Source organism: Gambusia affinis, linkage group LG18, assembly GCF_019740435.1.
Source record: "Gambusia affinis linkage group LG18, SWU_Gaff_1.0, whole genome shotgun sequence".
Lineage (NCBI taxonomy): Eukaryota > Metazoa > Chordata > Actinopteri > Cyprinodontiformes > Poeciliidae > Gambusia > Gambusia affinis.
Genome location: NC_057885.1, coordinates 1,728,182 through 1,748,495, shown reverse-complemented (window position 1 = coordinate 1,748,495; position 20,314 = coordinate 1,728,182). Strand labels below are relative to the sequence as shown.

General features: G+C 39.2%; 1 protein-coding gene across 13 annotated transcripts in view; it reads right to left on the bottom strand.

Moving 5' to 3' along the window:
• The window catches only part of ablim2 (actin binding LIM protein family, member 2), a 109,175-nt gene that overhangs the window by 59,914 nt on the left and 28,947 nt on the right, over positions 1 to 20,314 (bottom strand). For all 13 annotated transcript variants that reach the window (XM_044097144.1, XM_044097142.1, XM_044097147.1 and 10 more), the window contains exon 2: positions 19,040 to 19,204. In XM_044097144.1, the coding sequence (XP_043953079.1) occupies positions 19,040 to 19,204 (165 nt within the window). The remainder of the gene's footprint in view (positions 1 to 19,039; positions 19,205 to 20,314) is intronic.

The following is a 20,314-nucleotide window of genomic DNA, read 5'->3' as shown; positions in this document are numbered from 1 at the left end:
GGCTGGGGAGAGCGAAGTCTGGACCTCCCTTCTGAAGCTGCTACCCCCGCGACCCGATCCCGGAAAAGCAGAAGATGGATGGATGGAATATAGTTTTATATATATATATATGTAACTTTTTCGAAACCATGGACTTCACCTGAAAATTGCTAGCAAGCTACCATAAAAGCATCTACAATGTGTAATTATTTAATGTTTGGTAAGGTTTGCTAAATACCTAAGCAACATATCAAGCCAGTGAGTTAGCAGTTCCAAATTTTTGCTTTTCATGTTTTGACATTTCATCTGTATGGTATGCAACTAGAGTTCTGACATAAAATCCAAACGGGCTACAATGAGGAAATTACACAAAGTGCAACGGGCAGTAAGAAGAGGAAGACATGTGCATGGAGCATCAGGCAGGGCAGTTGGGAGACGGGTCACAGGTCATGGAGTCGGTCCATTCCCCTACAGAGTTCTTACTCCTAAGGGGTGTAACATTTTGGAGGCTCCTCTGGGATTGAGTGAGACAAAGATTGACTTCTGCTAGGACCAGACGTCTCCAGCTCTCATTCAGCTCTCCTTAACTTACTTACCCAGGCCGACAACATCTACTGGACAACTGTGTGGCAGTCTGAGTTTCTGTAACCAACGGCAACAGTAACATAAGGTGTCAGGAGTGCTGTAACCAAGGTTTAGCAAACAAATTACTGCTACAACAGAACGCTGATCAGCTGCCACAACAAAGATGGAGTCAACAGAAGTAGTGGCATTACAGTTGGAGATAATCAGACTTTTGTGCACACTGCCTACAGAAAGCCTAACAGAACTGTGTGATTTTCTCACCATTGCTGGGCCAAAATTTGAACATGAGGCAGGAAAGAATAGAACATAGCTCATCTTAATGATTAGTAAGCATCTACAGAGTGATACGTTCCAAAAGTTAGAGGATTTGGGAATGTCAGAGTTTCTGTGCTTTAGAGATAAGATAACTGAGCTCCAAGTTGAGGCTGCTTTAAGTTCTTTAAGTAAAAGAACTTAAAGCAGCACGACACAAACAGCAGAATGAATATGATGAGATACTGGGTACTACATCAACAGAAACCAGACCTTCTCAGTCTCATGTACCATCCCAAATAAAACATACTCACTAGGAGGATGTACATAAAGTTCAAACTGCCATGTCCAGCCTTGGAATTCCAGCTTCAGCTCTACGTCAGACCCCTGCTGTTTGGCACAAAGAATTTAAAATATCTGGACAAATTGGAGACCCAGGACAAAAGGATCGCCTCACGTTTTCCAGTCTCGCACGACAGATTGAGCATGGCCTCCTCAAAGGCTTTCCAGAGACAGAGATTGTTGATGCTGTCATAAGGGCCATTGTCCCGGGGATGCAATTACGGAGCTACCTAGAGGGAAAAAATGACCTCACGCTCCCCACTCTGAGAAGAATACTGCGCTGCCATTATCAGGAAAAAAGTGCAACAGAATTATATAAAAAGCTGTCATCAGAAGCACAGAGCGTTAAAGAGACTCCTCAGAGTTTTCTCATCCGCACTCTGGACCTACGACAGAAGATTCTGTTTGCATCACAAGAGTCAGAGTCAGGCTTACGCTATGATCCAGTGCTAGTGCAGAACATGTTTCTCCATACAGTTATGACTGGTTTGTTGAATGATAACATAAAACGTGACCTTCAGCCATCTCTAGAACAAGCTTTTCAACTTTTATTTGAAAAGTTAAATATTGGATGTGCCTATGAAAGTGAGAGGCAGGACAAGAAAAAAATGCACGCACCACAGCGATCTGTGACTGTTCACTCTGCTCAGTCTGACTACACCACCACTGAGAAGAAGAACAAAATCAGCCAGTCGAGTCACAGTAAGAGTCAAACAGATATTCTCTCGGAACTGCAGGAGATGAAAGCAAATATGACCCTGCTTAAAGATCTGAAAGCTGAAGTGTCTTCTATTAAAGAGTCTATGCAACAGCCCTCTTATCTACAGAGGCAGCACCCAAGCTCAGTATCAGGACCAGATTGCACACCAGCTCAACCAGCACCAGCTTACCACAACTCATCACAGACACACAAGCCTGCAGTGCAACATGGTTACCATCAAGCTACTCCAGTGCAATACAGCTACTTGCAACCCCATTCAACACATCGCGATTATTTACCACTACCCCCAGGACAATACGATCATCTTCCACCCAATAAGAGATGAGATTGAGACAATGTTCATCTTGCAAAAGTGTGTTATACTGCTTCAAGAGATGTCAGCATGAACATTGGGCTGTACATAAAGATCAATGCTCGACAGCTTCCTGTAGTACTGTCTGAGCCTCACCACGAAAGAAAAAGCAAGTTAAATTTGCCCCACTAGTTGGAAAAAAATATCTGGTTGACTGTTATATCCAAGGTCAGCAAATTAGGGCATTGTGGGACTCTGGCTCACAAGTGACTGTAGTCAGTGAACAATGGAAAGCGGAACATCTGCCAGATGTGACTTTGAGAAGCATTTCTGAGATCATTGAAAACAGTGATACTTTGAATCTCATGCAGCCAATGGCCAAAACATGCCGTACTTGGGATGGATAGAAGTCACATTCAAGCTAGCTGCAGATGGAGTCCCAACAACAGAGGTTGTTGTCCCTTCACTAGTAATTAAAGGCAATAGTCTTGCTCGCCCTATTATGGCTCAAATGTCATTGGCCTGATAGTGGATACTGAGCTGCAGCAAACCAAATACACCAATAAACAGCAGTTAATCAAAGCTGTCCAAGAAGCTTTTTCTGACTTTGAAATGGATGATGAGGAAGTGTTAGTGGCTACAGTTGCTGCTGAACAGCAATTTTTGGAGTATAATGTCAAGACCACCAGAGGACAAGTACATGTCCCAAAACATACATCAGTAAAAGTAGAGTGCCGTGTTATGACAACCCTTTCACAGGAGACAACTCTGATCTTCAAACCCAGTGTCAACACAGTGGTCAGAAGGCCTAGAGTTCACTGACACCCTCTTAAAACTGGAGAAAGGTACGAAATCAGTCGTGATTGTGGATGTGCAAAACCCAACGCATCTGGGGGCAGTTTTGTATCAGGAACAGGAAAGAAAAATGCGTATAATAGCATTTGCCTCGCAAACACTCGCCAAATCTAAAAAGAACTACCATTTCCACTCTGGAAAACAGCGCATACTTTTTTTTTTTTGACAAAAATAAATTATTGTTCCTATGGATCCGCTCATCTGTCTCCCATTTTTGTTATCACCTACGAGTGGGGCGTGACAGGAACCACTACAGACAACGAACGAAGTTCGGCTCCTAAATTGTTGTTTCCTAACTGGGCACAGAGCTATAGAAGTACTTACCGGATCACGCAGTCTGATCAGAGGCACGTGTCATTCATTGTTTCATTTAAGAAGAAGCAGCAGCAGCAGCAGCAGCAGAAGCAGCAGCTCCTACAGCCAGTTCTGTCCTCTTCCTCCGTTTGGTCCTCCTCCTCATCATCATCACCTCTTCTGATTTCTACGTTCTTATTGGTTTCAATGCACTCCGGTTCAAATTAAAAAGACTTAATAACGTTACTCTTCACTGTTTTGGCTGGTGGAGCCAGGCAGTTGGACCATTACACATCATTTACCCAGAATACATTGCAGTATGAACAACATGGCGACATTCCTGTGAAAATATTTTATCAAAATTTATACAAACTAAATAACCTATAGTATTGTTGCTGTATTGTTTTTACATCTAAGATAAATATTTTCCAAATAAGGTTTATTTTTATAACTAGTTGTAGTTCCCTTTCAAACAGCAAGATAAATGCAGGCATCCCATGGCAACCACTAAGTTCAAAGGTCACCTGGCTCTTGCTGTAGTCACGTTGCACTCGCAGCTGATGTGTTTACAAACAAATAATCCCTAGCACAATAACCATAGCGACCAGATAACATCACATGACCACCATAAGCCCTTTTGCCCACAATAACTGCCTTTCCTCCGTTATTCTATTCTTTGTTTCCTGGACCTAAACACAGGAATGATAATTGATGTTTTCCTGGTTGCCTCAGTTCTGCGCAGTGATTGAAATCCCTAGGATTGGACAGATTTCCACTGCCCCAATACAGAATTAGCACTTGTTCTTATTGAAGAGAAGTGGGTCCTCTCAACATAGTATTTTTTGGAAAAACAAATACTATGTTGTTGCTGAAAAAGTGCTAAATAAATAAAATAAAATAAATAAAACCTCTTTGAAAATAACTTTTAAACAGGGGTACTTTTAATTGAAGACAGTTCTGTATGAAAAAGTCTACATTTTTTCTTGGTCTTATCTCATATTCTTTTTCTTTATTATAGGTTTCCATTAGCTGTGACAGTAAAAATCATAATTATTAATAGAAATAAAGACTTGAAAATAATGAAAATAATGAGGCATCATGTGGTTCCAGTAGCATGATTTCATTTTCTATCCTCACAGGTTCGATCACATTTCTTTGGGCACTTTGCAAAATTAAAAGGTTACATTAGAGGTGAAATGAAAGCAATTCTAATTTGTTCCAATAACACCAAATCACTTAATTTAGTAGTTCAATAATTACAAGGAAATTTAGTGTGAGAGTATAAAATATCAACACACCAAATATCAGATTTGGTTTACTTATCTGAGAAAACAAAAAATGTTTCATTCTCAGTCATAGCCCATAATAAACAGTTAAATGCACACGAGGGATCATGATTGTGACCACAAGAATTAGAACGATGTACACTGCTGTGGACCAAACATGCAGCATCACACAAGCTACACATCCAAACAGGTTCTTCACTTAATCCCCTGTAAAAACTTGGACAAACGTGTTGGAAATTCTTTACCCAGAAACCTTTCCCTTTTTATTTTATCAATTCCCACTAGGGAGTACAGCCAACTTTTTTTAAACAACCACAACAATACAAGAGGAAATGTTTACACAGGAAGAGGATGACATACTTTCCAGTGACTGCAGCAGGCCCTGAAACATCCATATGGACAATCTGTCTAGAATGAGATAATGTTTAAGGCTAATTGGGTAAACTCCAGTGGCTGGATAGATGGATTGATGGACAGATGTTCTTTTTTTTCTTCTACTTCAAAACCCTATGCTCCTTTGTGTTTGCCTTTCAGATAAAATACATAAAAAACCCTTGAATTTGTGTTTATGACAAGAACTTTAGTGTCAAAGCTCATGTTTTGGTAGCAAGGGCTTTATGGAACAAGTTGTTACCTGACTTCAAGTAAACAAAGCAACTGATATGCATTGTGTCGCTGCAAAAAATAAAAGAAAATAAAAACAAACCAATGTGCTGAGCTAGTCATGAGGCAAAAGCAAAAGCTCCTCCACTGGCTGAGCCCCCGGTTCACTAACACAGTGGTCCCCAACCTTTTTACCACCATGGACCGGTCAAGACTTGGCAATTTCACTGCGGCCCAGGGGGTGGGGTGTATGCAGTAAAATTGCACGCCCCCTTCCCGCCTGATTGTCGCAGATTGTCTCTTGCGATAATCGTAACCGATCCTCCTGTACTGAGGTGTCAAGATGACTGAGATCTGGTCTAGTCGGTAGAACATTGGGAACGCTTCGATCTAAAATCGGGCATAATCATTGTCTTGGCCTTACTATGACAGCCTGTGGGGTTCTCCCTGACAGTGAGCCAGAACGCAGCCTGTTAAATGTGACAGGTAGCCAATCAGAAAGCGCTTTAACGTAAGCATGGAATGGAATCCCAAACAGCTGACATCCGCAACTGAGAGCCAGGTGTTCTGTCAGATCATCATACGCTGTCAGAATAGCATACATGTTATTCTGACAGCGTATGATGATCACATCACACGTCATTTATCCAACGCCTTTTCATTTTGTTACGTCTTTTATCGCTTAAAATGAGTCCACAAACTATCACGGTTTCTACATTCTAAATTTATGTATGGAAGGTGGGGGTTTTACGGGATTTTCTTCTGGAACTGGGATGTTCGAGAGTGGAATCGGTTTGTGTGTGGTGTGTTGCTCCTGCCGTGGACACACGAACCGATGGAACCTGTTGGACTTTTATCAGCTCTGTGGCCACAGAGGTTTGGAAAATTGGCAGACAATTCTTAAATTGTGCCGTGTGAACCAGACTTAGGACTCATAAGCTCTACGCCTCTCCTCTCGTCTGGACCACCGCCCTAACGCTCTCTGACTTTGGTCGCTATGGTAACATTTACACATCCCTTCAAAATAAGATACAGATGCGACACACAAACAAGCCTTTTATTGTCATGAAAATTTTAACTCTTGATGACGACAAATCAGTGGGGGCCCTGAGCTTGTTTCTCTACAACGAGACGGTTCCACCTGGGAGTGATGGAAAACAATGACACCAGGGTGCCTGGTCTCTGCGTGGCAAAGCAGATGGAAGCTTCATTCTGGCACTCAAACTCAAACTTTATCACCGCAGATAGTCAGCATGTTGAGACGTAAACGCACATGCAGCACATAATGCTTTGTTCACAAATAAATATTCTCACTGCACGCTAAATGTGCCCTTCTAAATGTGCACCTCTACAGCTCACATTTGAGGTTCATATTGAGCTGCGCGAGCAGATCAAACACATTGGATTTAAACTTGACTCTTACCTTAATGAATTATACAAAGAAACATGGGACCTCATGATATAGGCCTAAATGTCCATATAGGTGAGCCAACAAGAGCGATGCAAGTAACCGGAACGGTGGCGGTAGAGTGGCGACACAAAACAGGATATTTAGGAAAAAACTAATACAGGAGCACAGTGGGACAGAGAGGTAAAATACGGTAGTTCCCCAGAAAAAATGGGAGACTTGACAGGTATGGTGCAGACCCGTCAGAACCTAAAGAACCAGACATCAGCAGGGGCACCACCTGGAATCTTGGGCCCCATGACAAAAAAATAAATTGTCACCCTGCTGTTACAATTTCTTGAGTCTGTTTGACCCATAAAAGGAGTCAAATTTTAAAGGCTTGCAACTGCCTTGCTTTCTTTGGATACTAGCACTATATTTGCTGTTGGTGAACCTTACATGCAACAGTCCACATACTGCATGCAAATACGTTGCTTACATTTTTTAAAATTAGTTTTAGCTTACTGAAATGTCTCTCCCCATGAGCAACAGTCACAGGCAACATGTAAAATATAGATAAAGCAATCCAGACTTCTCAAAACATGCTAGTTGCATTTTATTCAAGCTGCAGTATACAACTGTACTAAAAAAATGTTTTCTCTATATTTGGTAAAACTGTCACCATGTCGTGACAGTTTGTTATGAGACAAATAATCTGTGAAAACAATCAACCTCCTCCACCTCCTCCCTGAATTACTATTGCTAGCAAAAGTAATTCAACGTTCCAACCAAAACAACTAATCAGAACTAGGAGGTGGGTCTTAGTGCTGTCAATCAACCTCATTCACTGCTAACGGTGGAGAAACAACTTATCATTACAGAAAAAACTGTTTATCTGCCATCATTGGTAGCTATGCTAGCTAGACTGAGCATTTACAGCAGGCTGTGCTAGCTGCAACATAGCACACAGCAAGAGGGAGAAAGAATGAGCAGCTACATGAGATTGTGATTAACAGCCCTAAAACCCGCCTCCTGCTTCTGATTGGTTGTTTCTAGCACTAGGAGAAGGCAGAGAAAATCAATTTTTCACAGATTCTCTCTCATGCCATACTTTCACAACATAATTTTAACATCCATCCATCCATCCATCCATTTTCTGTTCACCCTTGTCCCTAATGGGGTCAGGAGGGTTGCTGGTGCCTATTTCCAGCTACGTTCCAGGCGAGAGGCGGGGTTCACCCTGGACAGGTCACCAGTCTCTCACAGGAAAGTTTGAACAAATATATAAAATATACATATATTTTATAAAAGTTACATAATGTATCTATAATTTCACTTAGAAGAGAACAGGTCAGGAGGGATGTGGTAACAGATATCTGTAATTTAAATGCAAGTTAAGGTAAAACTTTGGACTGGCTCCAGTCCAGACAGAAGGCTGTTTTTAATTATAATTATATAAAGATTGTTTGAATATCAGTCAGTAATAAATATATTGTCTTTGTTGTGTAATTGTACAAAGAGCAAAGACACAAATAAATTCTTTATAGACTCACTGAAATGTTGCTAACTAGCTTGTCGTCAAACACAGTGTTGCTCAGTTTTTTCACTGACACAAGGGGGGCTTATCCTGGTGTTACGGTGAGAGCTGCTGCTGCCTGACACATCTGTTGTTAAGTGTGGTAAAAGGTACAGGGACAACCTATATATATTAATATGTTGGTAACATATCCTTCACGTCAAGAGGGGCCAGTTGAGGTGGCTTGGGCATCTGGTCAGGATGCCTCCTGGACGCCTCGCTGGTGAGATGTTCTGGGCACATCCCACCAGGAGGAGACCTCGGGGAAGACCCAGGACACGCTGGAGGGACTATGTCTCTCTGCTGGCCTGGGAACGCCTTGGGATTCCTCCAGAGGAGCTGGAAGAAGTGGCTGCAGAGAGGGAAGTCTGGGCCTCCCTTCTGAAGCTGCTACCCCCGCGACCCGACCCCGGATAAGTGGAAGAAGATGGATGGATAGATGGATGGATGGTAACTTTTTTTCCTTAATTCATTAGATACTAGTGAAATGGAGGCAAACAGTAGTCTGTAGCTAAGCTAACTGTGATAAATGATTGACAATCTCACACATCTCACTCTTGGAGAAAAACTGGGTTACAAATTGTCAGTCTTGTCTTTTTCTCTATATATTTTTTTGAAAACCTAACTTTTTCTTAGCAGCACCATTTGTGCGAGCAACCCACTATGGTGGGCGTCCCTTATTTTAATTTCTGAAAGGTGGCAACCCTATCAGTTGATGATATAAAATAATTTAAAATAATGTATAGGGTTATGTGACTACAGCAGAAGATAAAGTCAAGCAGAGTCCTTCATTTCCCTGACAGATTTAGGTTCAAAGCTTTTAATTTGATTTCTAATTGCTTTTTCTTGCTGGAAGTATTGCTAATGTGTTGTAGTGGCCCAGTTAAAGTCCTGCCTAGAATCTGATAGAATTCTACAACTGCGCAGCTCATGTGGCAGCATGTTGGAGTACCTGTGTTACATAAGTTCTGATTTGTTCTTTTTGTAGACCTTCGTTCATGATTTTGGTTTGCTTATTTCCTCTGGAAGGATATTTGTTCTTATCGGGGGGTTTTTCTATTTTTTTATTTTTAAACAGATATTCTCTGGATTCAGTACAGTTTTGAAACTCCTGAATGCTAAATGGTAGTACTTAGCAAGATCTTATTTTCAGCAGAATTCTAAAAGCAATCCAGCAATCTCTGGAAGCTTATCTCATCTAATATACAAATATGCTGTTTAAGTCAGTACAAGAAATAAGCTATCTAACTAGAAGGAAAGGAAAGTTCTGATCTACTAACGATCCATTAGGATCATCTGTCATAACAGTCGATGGTTCCTTGAACAACCCCGTTCACTGGCAGCCATTTGAAAGTTTTCACATTTTATTGATCAAACATTTTTTGTATCTATGACAACAGAGGGCGTGTCTGCATGAGCTCACTTTGCACTTCTTCCAGGCATGATGGAGCTAAGTGAACTATTTTTTTCCCTCAAGAACAAAATATGTCCAGGGCTACATACATGCAGAAAGATAAAATTCTTAACTATTGCCAAGAGTTGTTGACCTTTTGAACTCTAGATGAGTTCACAAGCTTTTATTTGTTGTTGTCTTTGAAGGCACAAATTTGGATGGAACCATTGATATTTAAACATAAATGACTCCCTGAGACAACACGAATGCTACAGCATGTTTTCCAAGAATAAAAAGTTGGTTACTTTACAGAAAATGGATGACTTCCATCTCTGGAGGCTTATCTCATGCACTGAGATACAACATACATAACGTGGAACGTACTCTCCAAGGTTTTCAGTGTGTTGTTTGACTTGCTTCCTTTGCACTAAAGGTCCTCAGCGCCAGGTCTGATTTACTTTTTGTTAAATTTAGCTTGCAAAAAGGAGTGGGAAAGTTGCATGCTTTAATGGGTGGATGTGGAACAAAATTGATGTGTTGTACTTTCTAAAGAAAACAGAATGTGTTTGCTTCAGTTTTTAAAAGACATGATATGTTAAAGAAAAAGATTTGGACAAGCTAAAACTGAGGTTGGAAATTTTAACACTCCCATGTTTCACAGGATGAAGTCCTAAAATGAATGCTCCTGTTTGGAGTTTTTCTTTTTGGCATTTTATGTGAACAGCAACATATATGATCCTTACATTACATGTTATTTAATTAACTTTAAAAGGAAGGAAGAACCAAGTCAACCCATATTGACTTCAAAATACAATACTTCTGGAAAATTCTTTGGTCTTGGCCTGTAGTATTCAGTGCTACCAGAGAGCACAAAAATTTGCAAAAAGTCAAACTAGATTCCTTAATTCCATAAGGAAAGGAGAGCAAAGGACTCCACAATAATTAAGCAACCAGCTGTACCCTGTCTGAGACGACTCCCCACTGGCAGAGACACTAAGGGCTCTCCCAAAGCAACATTAGCAGATTGCACCCACACCATACCTGGCCCCCACAGTACCCTTGACCGTGGGGCAGAATGTAGAGCCCAGCCACCCAGGAAATGCACCCAAGGAATCAGGCTGTAAGACACCCTGGATGGGTCCCCCTAACCTGCATTGGAGCATAGAAATCAGCCAAACGACTGGAGAAAAATGAGTCCATGGCACTACAGAGCAGCAATCATGAACCTCCCATAACCTTAACCTAATCCCTATAGTCACCACCCAAACAACCCAAAACCACAGCTTCTTAATAACTTCTTATGTTCTACACTCTTTGCATTTTAGTTTCCTCCCTGAGGTTTGTCACTTTTCCCTTTTTGCGTCGTAATTCAACTTCGTCTGTGTTGTAAGTGGTAGTTTATCTTCCATCTCCCTGCTTTAAGGACAAGTGAAGGTTGTGTCTGGTAGGAAAGAGTCTCCATGGAGATATGCGCAAACAGATCTGTAAGATCTACAAAAGAAAGACTGAGTAACTATCACTCAACACTAAAACATGCAAGGAAAACGTTCTTTGCTGAAATGAAAACATTAAGAGTATCCAAGATCAGCTGTAACAACAGACTTTATTGAAGAAATACATTTAGATGTTCAAAATAATACAATAATATTAGACTATGTTATTTAGTTTTTATACATGTTGTGGATAGGCATAGCTGTTGATCACGTGGTGTTGTTAGGGATTGTACATCACCTTTTGGTCACCTGGGGATGTTTTTGTTGGGGATTTTTGTGGGTGTGTCTATGTGTAAGAGGTGCAGCCCAACTGCATGTCATGTGGCTTCGGCCAGGAAGACAGGCTGAGAGTTAGATTTCATGTCACCCATGTGTTCAGTTAATCCAGTGTCAGCTGCATACATCTTTGCCCTGACGAAGGTTATGTTTAATATATTATTGTACGTCATTATTTTATGCACAATTTCTGGATTGTTGAGGTTGATGTTAAATATTTTTTTATGTTTATTGTAAGTTTGCACTACTTCGCTAATTAATTTGGGACAGTATTTAATTTAGTTACACTAAACTTATATGTACATTTTATAAAAACAATGTAAAGTGATGTATTCTCTTTTGGGTGTTTTAGTTTCACACTTCCTTGGATTCAATAATCTTGTGGACAAAAGGACAACATTCCTCAGAGTCTTTGTATTAGGAAAAGGGGGAGGGATGAAGATGTTGGAGAGACGAAGAAAAGCTTTTCAAAGTGGTTGAAAGACAGTAGGTAAGTAATGTCAGTGTATCAAAAAGACAGTTGTAAATATTCAGGTTGGCTTAAACTAGCCTAAAGCCTTTTCTTTGGGATGTAACATGGAATGCACTGAAATATGTAAAGGAACTTGGGTAATATGTTAATTTTTATAGAATTGACAAGGCCTATTAATGATAGTGGCAAATTATTCCACCTTTAAGGTCTGACTTCAGATTTTCAAGAAGTGGTATAAAGTTCTTTTTGAAGAGATCTTTATATTTGCGAGTAACCTTACCATTAAAACTGGAATGAAAAATTGGACTGATATTGATGTTTGACAGTAACACCAGTGTTATGCCAGATTTACCAATATTATATTTTTTAAATTTTTTGTATCCAATTCCTCAATTAATCGTAAGAATAGCCGACAGATTACTCAATTACTAAAATATTCATTTACAACAGCCCTAAGTACTGTAATCAAAAAATTATGGGAATACTGAAAGGCTTGCAAAAACTACTTAGAGAAAAACCAAAGTAAATACAAAACAACATCCAACCAGGAGACGAGAACACAGGAAAGCACAAAGGCAAAACAGGAGAGAGCATGAGGATCTGGGAGAAAATGAAAGGCTTAAATCCTGGGGAAGGCTGAGAGTTCTTCTTCTTGTAGAAATTTATTGCCGATTGTCAAGAAACGTTAGGTGAGTATTATCGCCACCAACAGGTAATGAGTGTGGACTACTCATTTTCTATTATAAATTAAAAAAAAAATATATATATATATATATCCTATTATACAACTTACACTGTTTCAAAAAATCTAATATAGCCTGATATCATCTGCTTCCTGAATCCTTTTGCAGTAAGTTAACAAAGTCGAATTTCATTTTCATGTTACTGAGGTTCCTAATTAACTTGTTTCTCTGAATCCGGTAATTCCTACAATGCAAAATAACTTCTTGTAATGTCTCATCTTCCCCACAGTCACATTTTCCTGTCTGATGTTTCCCTATCAAAAATAGTGAGTGAATAGGTCTGTTTCTAAGTCCGATTCTAAGTCGTAAAATAATTATCTCTTCTCTCCTGTTTCTTTCTGTTCTTCTCATTTGTCCAATTCTCTTTTGGATTCTATAAAACCACCGTCCTTTCCTTTCTTTTACCCATAACCTTTGTCAACTCTCCTTATTTTTTTGTTTAATTATACCCTTTAATGAAGCCTTGGCATAAATTCAAACTGGAAGACTCTATTCATCTTCCCTGCTCAGCCAAACATTTCATCATGCGCCTCGACTCCAACCTATCAGTGATGATCTCCTCCTCCGATCATCAAGCATCGCCCTCTTGATGAGGTCCAGCTGTTCATCTGCTTCCACTCCTTGGCCGCGCTTCAACCTTCCTCCACCCCTCTTCCGCCTTCAGCTTGAGATTTCTTTAATATCCATTCAGTCTTCAGCATCCTCTCCACCACCAGTGTCCAGGCCCAAGGGGGGAAGACGTCTCTAATCTTCATACACAGCAGCTCATTCTCTCTGACAGCAGATACCAGCTGGGTCTGAGCGCCAAAGACTTTCATTTGGCAATTAAACTTTCTAATTCTACTCTCTCTCTGTGTGAGTCTTTCCAGGTTGAATTTCTGTTATACTGAAAGTAACATTAATATCTAACCTTACCCGATTGGAACTCTCCTAAGCCATCCTGTTTGGCATTTCATTTCCCTCAACCTCGTGATGTGCTGGAAACCATATAAAATTTATTGTTAGCTGCAACATATTGATTCTATTAAGTGTTTGTTGTATTTTAATTATATACCCTAATATATCTGATTGATGATTGATTTTAATAGTCATCCACTGAACTGCTAAAAATAAAGCAAATATTTCTCTGTATAACCGAGACTCCATCATATAATCCTTTTTCCTACTTTAATTTGAAACTGTGGCACAATAAATGCTATTCCTACCCTATTAGTTGTATTTTTGATGCATCTGTGTATATTTGTACATAGTTCTAATGCTGCTTTAAGTATTCTTGTATGATATGTTTCTTCATAATGAGAAATTTATCTGTATTCTTATTTTCTAATAATCAATCAATCAATCAAACTTTATTTGTATAGCACATTTCAGCATCAAGGCATTTCAAAGTGCTTTACATCAAATCAAACACAAAAACACAATGCAACATAGAATCAACAATTAAAACACAACATCAAGTCAGATTCCGTCAATAAATTTGCAATTGATTACGTTTCAAATACAACTCTAAACAAGTGGGTTTTTAGTTGAGATTTAAAGGAAGTCAGTGTTTCAGCTGTTTTACAGTTTTCTGGAAGTTTGTTCCAGATTTTTGGTTCATAGATGCTGAATGCTGCTTCTCCTCGTTTGGTTCTGGTTCTGGTTCTTCTCTGCATCCCTACTCTGCATGCTGACGGTTCTGGAAGGTTGATACAACAACAGCAGATCTTTAATGTATTGTGGTGCTAAACCATTCAGTGATTTATAAACTAACAACAGTATTTTAAAGTCTATTCTTTGAGCGACAGGGATCCAGTGGAGAGACTTTAAAACTGGTGTTATGTGCTCTATCTTCCTGGTTTTAGTGAGAACTCCAGCAGCAGCATTCTGGATCAGCTGCAGCTGTTTGATTGATTTGTTGGACAGACCTGTGAAGACGCTGTTGCAATAATCAATGTGACTGAAGATAAACGCATGGATGAGTTTCTCTAGATCTGGCTGAGACATTAGTCCTTTAATCCTGGAAATGTTCTTCAGGTGATAGAAGGCCGACTTTGTGACTGTCTTTACGTGGCTCTGAAAGTTCAGGTCAGAGTTCATCACTACTCCCAGGTTTTGGGCTGATCACTGGTTTTTAGTTGTAATAACTGAAGCTGTGCACTGACTCTAGATCTATAACTCTAGATCTATAACTCTAGATCTATAACTCTAGATCTATAACTCTAGATCGTTCCTCTTTAGGTCCAAAAATAACTTCAGTTTTGTTTTTGTTCAGCTGGAGGACGTTTTGGCAGATCCACACATTTATCTGTTCTAAGCATCTGTTCAGTGATTGGATGGGTTCTGAGTCTCCTGGTGACATCGTAATGTAGAGCTGTGTGTCATCTGCATAGTTATGGTAGCTAATATTATTTCCTGTTATAACCTGAGCTAGTGGGAGCATATAGATATTGAATAAGAGGGTCCTAGGATTGAACCTTGGGGTACCCCACATGTGACCTTTGACCTCTTTGATGAGAAGTTTCCAATTGAAACAAAGAAATCCCTGTTCTTTATGTAAGATTCAAACCAGTTAAGCACTGGACCGGAGAGTCCGACCCAACTCTCCAGTCCATTCAGTAATATGTCCTGGTCAACACTGAGGTCCAACAGAACCAGCACTGTGGTTCTCCCACAGTCCGTATTTATATGGATGTCATTGAACACTTTTACGAGGGCAGTTTCTGTGCTGTAGTGAGACCGGAAACCAGATTGGAAGGAGTCAAAGCGGTTGGTTATCAATAGGAAGCTATTTAACTGTTTACACACGTTTTCAATAACTTTACTGATGAATGGGAGGTCAGAGGTCAGAGATCGGCCTGTAATTCTGCAGTAGTGATTTTTCTAGATTGTTCTTTTTTATCAGTGGTTTGATTAAAGATAAAAAGTCTACTTCACTAGTAAGTATCCAAAGTGGTATTGTGGGTCATGGAATTGTCTGACACATATTTAATTGATTTAAATGAATTTCATTAACTTTAGAATTTATTATTCATCCAAAACTCTTTCATTGTTTTTCTTTTTCCCATCCAGTTTAAGCTCCTCTCATGTTGGATGGTAATTTCTTTGTCCCTGTAAATTTGACCAGTAGTTTAAAGATATTTGATCCCTTCTAACTTTAAGAGGCATTTCTCCCATTTCAACCTGTAATGTTGAAGATGTTTTAAAAGCACCAGTACATTTTCTTAAAGCCTGATGTTGGATGATATTTAGAGGTTTATAGAGGTTTGTATCTGCTGCTGAGTTATAAATTGTACATCCATTGTCCAAGACTGTCTTAATTAATCCAGTATAAATTGCTTTTAATGAATTTCTATCAGCTCTGTTCCAACTAAACACCTCATTATATTTAATACCTTCCTACATTTATCGATTATTTTTTAATGTGTACACCCCATGTCATTCTTTCATCAAACCACATCCCAAGAAATGTAAATTGTTAAACTCTTTCCAAATCCTGACCATATCATTTTGAGTTAATTTTTTTTTCATAAAGTGCAGTTTTACAAAGTTCATTTTCTAGTTTTTGTGAGCTGAGTACCAAATGAAGAGTTGATGGGAACACAACAGATGAATCACAGGAGCCACTCATTTTTACTCTCGTGTTACTCTCACAAGCTAATAGCTAATTAACTCCAGTTAACATCCCTGTTTGAGTTTTTGGCTTTTATTGATGTTTGTGTTCAGATCAGATGTGACATGAACATAACAGAGTGCAGATTTATCATCCTTAAATTGGAGTTATGTCTGAAGTGACATGTTTACCATCTATCCCAGAACTGTAAATACATGCTAAACTTTGAATGTACAGTAGTTACTTCCTTGATTTTTTTCTGTTCAGTTTTTTCAGTTTTTGCATTCCAAGGGATGTTTTCTGTACTAGATAAATACTTTTTTGAGCCCAAAGAAAAACTATATGGTGGTCTGTGGCTCCCATTCATACAAACAATAGAATGAAAAACCCATCAGATGAAAACACATTATTAAATAAATAATACACAATTACTAGACAAAAAGGGTTTTTTTTTTGTTCTATTCCTTTTTGTTTTGGATTAAGTCAGCATTAAGATGTTCTAATAGCTAACATTCAACCTCAATGTATTATTGTTATTAAGTTTATTTGATAGGGACAGACACACAGACAGACAGACATGAGCAGAACAGCAGTCCCATGTTTGCGTTATAGTGCAACAGCAACAGCTAATGTGCAGCACTTGTGTCTACACTGAAAAAATACCTCTTTGGATGAACATAAAAAAATCAAGGAAAGGTTTTCCACCTGTTTACTTTGCTTTATTTCAGCACCATGTAATTCTGTTACTACTATTTAAAGCAAATTTGTTAGGTCAACTTAATTTATTACGGTTATTCCAATGTAAAGCAATTGTGTTGCCTCAACTTCTGTTATACAGGTCCTTCTCAAAATATTAGCATATTGTGATAAAGTTCATTATTTTCCATAATGTAATGATAAAAATTGAACATTCATATATTTTAGATTCATTGCACACTAACTGAAATATTTCAGGTCTTTTATTGTCTTAATAACGATGATTTTGGCATACAGCTCATGAAAACCCAAAATTCCTATCTCACAAAATTAGCATATCATGAAAAGGGTCTCTAAACAAGCTATGAACCTAATCATCAAATTAACTCTAAACACCTGCAAAAGATTCCTGAGGCCTTTAAAACTCCCAGCCTGGTTCATCACTCAAAACCCCAACCATGGGTAAGACCTCTGACCTGACTGCTGTCCAGAAGGCCATCATTGACGCCCTCAAGCAAGAGGGTATGACACAGAAAGATATTTCTGAACAAATAGGCTGTTCCCAGAGTGCTGTATCAAGGCACCTCAGTGGAGAAATGACAGATGTGTTACAACCCAAGCTGGCTGATTAGTCTTTGGTACTGAAGTGAATGAAGGTGGTGATGTTCTGATGTTCCATCTTTGGTGCAGAAGGTGTAGATGAGGGGAAGTCTTGGCCCAGAGTTGACTATGCCGTCTAGGTGGGAAGTCGATTCTATTAGTTGTCTAGTAGGAGATTTATTTTTTGGCTTTGCCCCGAGGCAGTTCCAGGGGAGTGAGCTGCTTGCTGAGGGGCTCGGAAGTTGTTTGTTGTTATGAGACATTGGCAGAGTCGGTTCATTTTCCAAACTTGCATTGATTTCAAAATTTACCTCCAGTCAAGAAACTCTCAATTCTATCGATTGAATTCTCTGTATAATACTACTGATGACCAGAGGCATCTTGCTCTTGCTCAGAAAGAAATTCTCTTTCAGTGTATTTAATGCCACCTGTGACTCTGTGTCTTTGTCGGGTCCTCGTCTCGTTTGGCTGCTTGTCTGCTGGCAAGTCTGTCGTTTTGTTTCAGTTGTCTCCAGTTGCTACCAGCTCTGAGCTTAGTTTAGTCAGTTCATCTGTGCTGCCTGGATTTCTGAACTTTTGAATTATTTCTTCATTAAAAACCATCAAAACCATGGCAACAACCTGGATCCTCTGCGTTAGTCTCACTACCTCTCCACTGCAATTTATGACGCTACTCTAGATGTTCTCAAGATTCCGCTTTTATTTTGAGAGTCTACTTCTGCTTATCGGCAAGTGAATTTGGATATTAGCTAAATATTTAGAATGAAGCTAAATTAGCTTGCTCACTAAATATTTAGTTTGAGGCATTTGTCTCAAACTTAAGTATTTAGTGAGCAAATAAAATATCTGCTAACTAACATCAAATATTAGTTAGCGAAACTATTAAATCAACCCTCATTTTTTTCTATGGCCATGCATATGTGATGCATGGTTATAGAAAAGCAGAAAGAGAGGCGTAGTTAAAAAACAAAATCTTTAGGAAGCTTACTAAACATTTAGTTTGGAGCTAAATATTTAGCTTACTAGCTAAATATTTAGTTTCAGTGTAAATATTTAGGTGGCAAACAAAATATTTAGCTTACTAATTAAATATTTAGTTGAAACCAACAACTACAAAGGAATGAATAACATGGTCAGAATCTGACTGAAAAATGAATCCCTATTTTTCTTTCTTTTATGACAGGCTTAAGAACCCAAATTATTGCTATATTGTTTCAAATATTATTGCTTTACTTGGCATTCTGGGTAAAGCTGTTGCCTCACTCTGTGGCCACAGGCTCAAAGATGGTGGGGCCTGCTGGCCAGAATCGAGTTAAATGTGATAAACATTATGAAACTGTCATTATTTTTAAGAACCACTCTGTTGCTTAGTAACCATAGTGTATGTTGAAAACAACAAATGTGTAACACAGACCTTATGGTGAGAGTCAGGGCAGGGAAGGGCACACACAGCAACTACAGTTAACACTCCCAACACACACACCCTAACCCTTTAACCCGAATTCTATTTCATGGCACACGGTCAGCATACAGATGGATTAGCTTGGCCCTGTTTGTGTGGAAACAGACTGGAGGGAACAGTAGGAAGTGGGTGTTACATACGTTTGCAGACAAAACACTTTATGTGAAAGTGTTTGTTCTGAACACGGAGAGCCTCCCCCTTACAGGGAATCCCACAGTTGTGACAGGCAACGGCACCACCTCCTTCCTGTTTCATCTTCTGCTTCTGTTGCTCCAGAGTGCTGAGTACAGCCTGCTGTTGAAACACTGCATGAGACACAGAACACAGGAATAGTTACTTACAGCTCATGCTGAAAGGTTTATGTAGCAGTAGCAGATATAACAATCATGACAGTGAATAAATAATGATGTACAGGTTGAGCATCATCATGAGAGAGGAAAAATGGGGTACTGAATATTAAACTATATCATATCACAAAACACATTTCTCCTTATTAAATATAATGATTCAACAACCATCTGCCAAGTGCAGATTCTGAACACTGTTCTTATTTTCAATTATCATCCCATTTTTGTCCACAGTTTGCACAACGCTGTAAATTTGCCTCGTTATTCTCCATAAGTACCAATGGTGTGATCATTTGGTGTATAATATTCATGACAAATATGTTATACTCTAAAACACAGTGATGCATCATTGTGAAATAGAAAGAAATGGTTTTCTGCAGGCCCAGCTAGAGAGTCTTTAGGGTTTAAACATGCTGGACATTTACAGATCTAGCTCTGCTTTAAACTTCTCCACAACCTTCTCCCAGACCTGCCTGATGGTTCCTGGTCTCCAAGATGTTGTTTATTCCCCAGTGTTTTCTAACAAACCTCTGAGGCCATAATCAGAACACCAAACTGGATTTAGCAGCTGAAGTTATGTTCTGATTATAAAAAGCTTTTATAGCAGTATCAGAGTAAAGGCCACAAATGTACTTTGCTGTTTTCTCATTTTATTGGAAAACAATTAGAAAACTACTTATTTTCCATTTACTTCACAGCAATGCACAGAGACCTGACAACATTGAAAACTGAAAATGTTCAAGGGGTGTAAATAATTCTTTTAAAGTACTGTCTGTTCAACTTGACAAATCTGAACTTTGATTTGCTGGTAATTTATCCCAAAGGGAAATTAAATGTTTTCATTACTCATTTCATCCACGTGTGTTCAAAGAATCATGCTGTGGCAGGAAGGACCTTCAGCAGCAGCCCATCTTGAAACACATCTAAAAGTGCCTCTAAATCAGGGGTCCCCAAACTCGGTCCTCGAGGGCCGGCCTCCTGCATGTTTTAGTTCTCTCCTTGGTTTAACGCACCTGGATCAAATGATGGCTCGTTAGAAGGCCTAAGTAGAACATTGACATGCTGAAA